This window comes from Dermacentor andersoni, chromosome 1, assembly GCF_023375885.2.
Source record: "Dermacentor andersoni chromosome 1, qqDerAnde1_hic_scaffold, whole genome shotgun sequence".
Taxonomy (NCBI): Eukaryota; Metazoa; Arthropoda; class Arachnida; order Ixodida; family Ixodidae; genus Dermacentor; species Dermacentor andersoni.
The window spans coordinates 70,853,479-70,861,924 of record NC_092814.1 but is presented as its reverse complement, the minus strand read 5'-3'; the positions used below and the strand labels follow the sequence as shown (position 1 = coordinate 70,861,924).

The 8,446-nt window shown below is 42.5% G+C and overlaps 1 protein-coding gene across 4 annotated transcripts in view; it reads right to left on the bottom strand.

Annotated features, from left to right (window-relative positions):
• Positions 1–1,895: 1,895 nt before the first annotated feature.
• The window catches only part of LOC126543093 (LIM domain-binding protein 2-like), a 331,870-nt gene continuing 325,319 nt past the window's right edge, over positions 1,896–8,446 (bottom strand). For all 4 annotated transcript variants that reach the window (XM_050190234.3, XM_050190233.3, XM_050190235.3 and 1 more), the window contains one exon: positions 1,896–4,058. In XM_050190234.3, the coding sequence (XP_050046191.1) occupies positions 3,777–4,058 (282 nt within the window). In that variant the 3' untranslated portion in view covers positions 1,896–3,776. The remainder of the gene's footprint in view (positions 4,059–8,446) is intronic.

The following is an 8,446-nucleotide window of genomic DNA, read 5'->3' as shown; positions in this document are numbered from 1 at the left end:
AGAGAGACTCTCTTCACTGGTGCTCATCTGAAAGATCCATGTTTCGAGGGTGTAGGAGATACTCTTGTCTGCTGATAAGAGGATGTAGCGGGGGATGTACCAGATGCAGTGAGGGACGTACCCAAAAGCAACTATTTCCAGTATGCACTGACAAAGTTGGTCCTTCTCCATGGTGGTCCTGACCACTTGAACAGAAGATGGCAACCATTTTCACATGAACAAATCCTTCCAGAGTTATCCAAAACCTAAGGATTTTTTCAGCATTCTTGCGTCTAGTACGTAGTTGACTAAAAGAACTTTCACAAGCGATATGGGGGCTCAAAAGTAAATTAAACCCTCAAGCTCCACCTGCACGCACACTTGCTGTAATTCCAGGAACCAGTTCTTGCTATTTAAAGGCATATTCTATGATCTGTGTAGTGTCTCGTGTTTCAGGGCAGTTGTGGACCACCATCTCATTTGTTTTCATGCTGTTTCGCTAAGACATGCACAGACTGGCCAAACGTTCTGCATATTTACAACAGCTAGCACAATTGTGGAGTTATAAGATAAATCATCTATATGTGGCAACAGCCACATGTTCTCAGAGTAGTTTATTGTGAAGCCATCAATGTTTAGTCCTTAGGCTTCTAGTCCATTTAGGACTAGTGTTTTGCATGATTCTGCTATCTGATGTTAGAGCAACATTAAATAAAAGATGAGATGCTTGGTGTCATTGTGGAACAGACTGTTCAATGATGCCCTTTTGGTACCATGCTTCTTTCGTGTTGATAATTACAACACAGCCTGCACACCTTGTTTGCTTAGTTTAAATTTTGTTACAACAAATTTATTAAAACTTACAAAATCTCTAAATTTATGACAGGTTCTTTGGTTACTGACCCTCACTTAAAGTTAATTTTGGCAATGTCATTCTTCGATTGTTTACCCTGGTTTAACATTTTCGTTACGACAGTAAATCAGAATTTGCAGCAAAATTGACTCATGCTCACTTGTCAAGTTAACAGGCTGCTGTGATGGTTGACACATAAGAAAACTGGCTAGGAGGAAGACAATGAATGAAGTAGAGAGACCATGACAGACTTCATCCGTTGCCTTCCTTTATTTTTGCCAGCTTTAAATATCATGCATTACATAGCCCGGCAAGAAGCCATGGTGTGAAGGTCACATATGGAGCATGACAGTGTTCATAAGGGAAGTCATTTCAGAGCCCCGTACAGCATAACCAAGACTGATTCATCAGACTAGGTTTAACTCTTGCTCCAGATGACATAGCTGAAAAACGGTCTTTCTTTAAAAAAGGCGAATTGTTTGCTATTGATTCAAGTGCTGGACAGGCAGACTGAGCCACTGGCACCCTGGTTCTGTGTGCCAAATTGTAAATCTGTAAAATGGCATCCTGGTGGGTGAGCAAATGCCGTGCGTTTTGCACGCAAGGCCCCTTTAGTGAGGTAACGCTCTACATTGGAACTACACCTCCATGTTATGATCAAAGTGGGTGAATATGTCACAAAACATAACAAGGCGTTCACAATATTTGTTGGTGAGGATGAACGATTTTGCTGCTTACAAACTTCAAAGCAGCCAAGCCCACAAAGTGCCCTAACGCTTCTATGCATCTTGTGCTAACATTCACCTGCAACATGGTCAAACTCCGACACCAAGAGCCATGGTAGGATCAAATGCACTGGACGACCCACATTAGTTCTGCATGCTTGCAGGTGGTCCACATCACAAGTGTCAACAAGGCACAGAGCCAACCTGCAGCCAATGATGTCACAGCAGAAGGGGCTTGTGACACATCAGCCAAGCCAGCAGCAACCTATATGAAAATTCAAGTGGCCCTTTCATAAGCAGCCTCATAAAAGGAAGAAAAAATGAGAGGATTTCACAGATCATTTGTAGATGACTGTAATGCATATTTTTGTACAGGGTGTACTACATTGCAAGACGTGGTCTGCCATCACAATCAGGCCCAAAGGTCCTAAGTTCGCCGCTTTCCACATACACAATGCCAAGCACTTCCAACCTTTGCTGTTGATGTGAATGCAAGCTCATGTCTTATTTGGGAAAATGAAACACGTGATTCACAATGTAAAGCTACTCTGTTAGTATGCCCTATTTTGACTACATCCAGAAGCCCCCACCGAGCTAACATTCAACTTGTATGATCATAGAAATGGTCAGTTTACAATGAAAGTGGTGCAGATAATGAATCGTTGGACCACTGTGAGCAACAAACAAAAAGTCCACTGGCCTACATAGTGCATAAAGAGCCGAAATTGGGTACGGTGATGTAACAAAGGTAAAGCCTCCTTTGCCAGATTTATTCTCGTCTGTAAAATGCAGAAGTTACAGATAAAAATGGTTAATGAGTCTGTGACAATCCCTGTATACAACAAAGACTGGCTCATCTGAACAGAAATATTTATACAACACCTTACGTCTTCCTTTACATCATGCAGCCGATATATTGGCAACTAGCAGACATAAAACTCTTCTGCCACTGCCCAGTGTCCTCACAGAAAAAGGCCTGCCTCTAAAGAGAACTATGTGCAACCACAGTTTTATATTTTAACTGCCTGAAACAATACTCTTAAATAATACACGTCCCAAACTTCAAGAACACTATGGAGATGGGAAAACAAAAACACCCGGCAGAATGTGCGTTACCATTGCATGTTGTGCAACATTTTGTGCGTGTACTTTTAAAATCTGCTATATGAAGTAAATTAGCTAAACACCATGACTTAAATAAAAAGTTACCCCAGAAGGACAAATCTTATGTTCTTGGCCATGTGCACAAGATAACTTTAAATATATGATATGCAGCTAAAGAAAACACAGGACAATGGCCTGGCTACTACTTCTGTTTAGTGTACAAACGTGCAATGAACTAATTTTTTGCCACATTACCCCTTTGTACAGGTTCCTTCCGACTTCGTTGTAACTAAACACAAATATGGATGGTGCAAAATGCCTGGGTGAGACACTAAATGAAAGCACAAGGTGCAAGACAGAAATAAAACTGGTCCAAAGCATAATGTTCCACTATGAACAAAATGGTGTGTCATATACCACAGGACCTAGACATAAAGCACAACAGATCCCTATCAAAACATGCCAGAGTAAAGAATAACTTAGAAAGGAGCAACTTTTGCAAATAATCTGCCACTTATTGCACAATCTAGAAACACCAAAATGGCCAGCTCCCTTCAGTGCAACCACAATTGCAGGTGTCTTCCTCACACTCATCTGCTAGAAAAGCTCAAATGATACCATAGGCTTTGAGGTCTCAGCACACGTTTAAATCTTAAAACATTCACCTGTAACCCTCCCACTCCCCATGACCCTCCCACCCCCCCAAAGTTCTGAAAGCACACGACAATGAGACAGCACCACGCATACCTGAAACAAATGATGCTTAAAGTGACCTAGAGAAGCCAGCACGACTTGAGGCTGCTCCCCATTTTCACTGAGCTGATCACTGGGGACCAGGAAGGGTGCAGACGCACTATGCACCAGAATTCAGTTTTGCCCTATTACTTGGCCACTTGCAAGGCCTGGGTCTCACATCTGCGTCCAGACATTTCAGTCACCGACGCCAGCAACCTAGCTAGTGCACTCAAGATTAAAAAAACGGGGGAAGGGCAACACTGCTATAGCAATAGAGATGATGGTTATGGGCACAAGCCTGCCATCCTTCCTTCACTTCCGAGGAATGGAAGTGGCACTGTCCAATCATATGGCCCAACATTCACACACGCTTGGTGCGCCTACTGGCTGATGCTTGGAGATGTCTTTTTGTCCTCAGGGGGTGGCGGTGGGCCCGGAGGCGGAGCCGAGGGATTGCGCTCAGGGGGTGGCCCAGGCGGTGGGCCCTGCCAACCGGGCGGCGGTGCGAGGGGGCCGCCACCAAACTCGTCACCTTCTTCGAGGCCATTAGCAGCCGCTGCTGAAGCATCGTACTGGGTGTTCTCCAACCGTGTGATAACGCGCTCATCTTCATCTCCAAATTCTCCTCCCATCAAGGAGGGCTCCCCAACCACCATTACATCCTGCAATGAAAGAACCAGTCATGCTTACAAAAGGCTCAGCTAAGATAGGACACCTATCTAGTTTTGAGAAGACCCAGAACTCACTCTAAATGAGCACTCACATGCCACTCGAAGCTGTACAACAGCAGCTTGGTCAGACAGGGGTAAGTAGACATGGAGTCATAGCAGTAAAGAAGTTAAGGACCATGTCTCCAACAGAGCACTTATCACATTCACTGTGCATTGATTGGAAATACCATTGAAGGGATTCTCATTTTTCTACCGAGGTGTCGCGCTAGGCACTACTTTGTAAAAAGTGCTACTATTGCCAAAAGTTATTAACCAAGAATGCTAGACCTGGCTTCACAGGTGAGATTAACTTTTGCTTCTATGTGAATGCAAGAGCTTGAATTAACACTTCAAACGTGCACTAAAACACTTTATTTATTTTTATTTGTAAAATACCTTACAAGGCCCCTACATGGGGATTGAGTAAGGGGGGCATAGAATCAAGCACATACAATCTAGTAACAATTAAAAAAAAAAAAAAACACCAGCCAAGTGGACAGCCTAAAAGTCAAACATATTAGCTATAAGTGTATTTTCGAACATGGTAAAAGAAATGTTCCCAGTCTACAAGCAATGCTGCTGTTAACATGTGGTCCAATTATTCCACTTCGTGCGACAGAGAAACCAGTGTTGCCAAGTCGTGGGAAATTTCCCACATTCTGGAAAAAAATCAAAGGTCCAAAGGAAAAAGGGAACTTTATTTTATGGCAATGCAAAATGTGGGAATATATTTAGTTACGTTGAAAGTAGTTTCATCCCTTTTTCGCGGTGCTGAGTACTAATTGTAGGAATAATAACTGTCTTTGAGAGTATCCAACTGAATCAAAGTGAATCTGACAGGCCAAAGTTTTCATGCAGACACTCTTTCATATAATTTTGAGATAGGAAGCAGTAAGTATGCGGGCAAATGTTAGCTCCTTTTGTGCTTGTGGCAGCTGCCTCAAAAGACTGTTGCAATGACAGACCTTCCCCCGGGCTCACATAAGCGACCTTAAAATAAGTTTACTTGTGATCACAGCGAAGACAAAACAATCTATGAAGAACTTTCAGCAAAGCTGCTTGGAAGATCCTTTGTTTGGAGGCTTGCTTGCTTCAGTGAAAAGTGAGGACCAATAATGCAGACGTTTAACATGCAATACTACATTGAACAGTGGCAAAAGTAGTCTTGAAAAGCACAGAAACTTGAGGCTCGAGAAAATGCTTGACACGTTCTTGTGCTATCGGTGCGTGTGCTTGACAACGAAATGCCTGTGCATAGAAAACTGAACCTTGAATGTTATTTTTTGCTTTTGCAACTAAGTATGATCCTTACTTGAAACTTGCTTACCGTATAGACTTGTGCAAGGGCCGCACCCCCAATTTGGAGACCCAAAATTAAAAGCAATCGCATTCGGTGCCCCAATGCCAAGCGCGCGCATCTGCAAAGTTTTGCGCACTACGCACTTCTGCATGTCCCCACTAGATGGCGAGAGCTGCGTGTTTACCTCTGATGCAATGGTACATTCGGGGGTCTGGGATGTGCAGTAGTCGCTGGCTGTGCCAACACCCTTTTGAACAAAAGGTTCAGTCCTGTGTAAGGGCCGCACCTTATCTAAATTGCAAAAAATAAGTGCGGCCCTTACCAGAGTCTATGCGGTATATGGTGCGGAATATATTACTGCTCATTTACGAATGGCACTGCTTGAATAGAAGCTTTGAAAACATGAAAGGCTGGCAACAAGTTCTTTATATCCGACGTTTAGGAAGGAGGTGTTTGATAAAGGCACTGTAAATGGCTTTCAAACTTCTCTCCAGACTGTAGCTGATACAGGATCCTGTAGTGGCCTTAGTACTGCCTATTGGGTGTTTGCTAGTCAGATGTAATTTGGTTACACAGCGGAATCTCGTTAATTTGAGGATAACTTCTCTGAATCAGAATTGAGATTGCTAAGCAGTTAAAAAAAATAATAAAAGTGATAACAATGCCTTCGACTGACTGACATCCTTTACATGTTTTATGCGTTTGCGCATGTGTATGTTTGTGTATATATAGGATGCGCTGTTTTCAGAATAAACAGTTGTAAGTGTAGCGCTCGTCTTTCCTTTCCTTTCACCTCTCTCTGTCTCCTTTTTTTTTTTTCGAGTTCTTGCGCTAGAAAGCATCTCGTTAATTTGAGCCCACCTAATTCCAACTTTCGATTTATTCGTACTGTCGTTGTAGTCCTGTCAAAATTATGTGCACTCCAAAGTGCGAAAATGCCCAGTAACATGAACACATAATCATATAGGATGGTTAATTCGAACATACCGCGCTGCAAACCATGCTCTTTACAGCGCGCCAACTCATGCGGCAGGAGCCTCCGACTTGGCAGTGCAGCTGTACGCCGGCCGATTCACCCATCTATCGTTGCAAGTACTACATTAAAATAATTTAACCATAAAATGGGGGCCTGGGTTATATGCAAATTTTGCCTTGAGGCGTAGCTTCATGCACCGCACGGCAATGAAGCCACACCTCCGAAACTCGACACGTGTTAGCTCAGTGTACATGTGCCTCCTGATGCAGCACTGCACCTAAGTCTTCCGTTCAATAAGGTTTCTTTAACTTGAGCTCAGTTTTTTTTTTTTTTTTTCAAAAAAAAAATTGTCGGGCCCCTTCAAGTTGAAATTACCAAGATTAAGCTGTTCTTTCAGATCCAATGAAAGCTACTTTTCTATACAAAAATGCATATAGAATTGAACAAAACTCCCCTTTTTTTTTGGTGCTTTAGAAACTTTCTGTGAACGAATTTATGAATGCTGGAAAGAATGAAGAATTTTATTGCTGAAAATGGGATGTTTTGCCTCGAAATTTGGGAAAAATGAATGGCAACACTCAGAAAACCTATAATATCACACAGACTGCTTGCTCTCTCTCTACTGCAGCTTTCAAAATTAATGTTTTTTTCCTCAGCTTATGCAATGTAAGTGACAATCTTACATAAAGCTTGATGGCCCACAGACACCAGCCATTGGTGCCTTTGGGCCCCTTTGCCATGCAGGTGAAGAGAGTCACACAGAAATACTACTGACGAATTTGCTAGTCAAGAGGGATTCTGCGCTTTCTTCAAATTCTTCCAATTCCTAAAAACTCGAAGTTTTCAAATTAGTTTTTCAATGCACATGGAAACCAATTTGTGTGGTAAAACTTACACTAGGCTGCAGACTGACTCCCCAATACAGCTATGATACGCTAGGCAGTGCAGTGCACCACATTCATATATAAACGAATTCTGTTTGTTTCAAACTGCAGTTTGTCGAGAATTTTGTATTCCCTCAACAGCACTGTACATACAATGTTCAGGGTGTCTACCAAGTTGACATTTCCAAATTCCCTGAGTTTTCCAGGCTTTCCCTGAGTGCCCTTGCAAAATTTCTTGAGTGACAGAAAACTTCGTTTTATGTCAAGATGGGCTGACACCATATCGCCTGATGCTGTCACTCTCTAGTAAGCAAGTTAAAAAAATTAAAAAATACTTAATCCAGTTTGAATAGTAAGAGTAGTGTTTATTTTATCCAAAAAGAAAACAGAAGGGAGGGGGGTAGTAATATGCCCAGTGAATAAAACATCTTCGAAAAAAAAATATGGTAAAGTGCATTGCAAATCGAGTCAAACATTTTCAAATATGAATAAAAAGAGGTGCATAAAGAAGCAAATATTTTTGAATATGAGCTATTTCTACTGACTGATATCAAGCTCATTGGTATGAGGCCCGAACTTTGTCACAAGTGAGATTCTCTATCAGCAGCTGGATAGTCAACCTCAACTGTCCTGACATACACGCAGCTCGCGGACAATGCTTCAGTGTTGCGTTTCACCACTTTAAAGTTTATTTTGTTTTGGATGAGGGACACCTGCATCTGAGCATGAGGCAATACTTTGTTTTTTCAGCTCAAGCTCCTTCAAAGAAGTGGCGGCACACTTCCTTTGCCATTCATCCCTCAATGCGTCGGTCCTTTCCATTCTCGCCCTCCTTCCACCACGTGTTCGCCCCAAGGCCATATGAAGCATCCTCTTGGACAGTTGTAAAGTCAACGCCCAATTTTTCGGACTGCCTAGGGGCCGCGAGAACGTCAGAAAAATAGGGCAATCAGAAAAAATAAATGCATGCCTTTTACTGCTCCCAAGGGACTCAAATCGCAACAGGCACGTCCGAAGAAAGCTCTGAAGGACTGCCAGTACACTTATTAGGTATATCGGTGCTTGTAATGTGACAGGAGACCACGTGTGCACGCATGTATAATTAGCACATACTGTGCCCAGTGGCAATTGTCCCTTCCTGTGCTTAAAGGGCAACTCTGGCGATTTTTCGATGTCAACG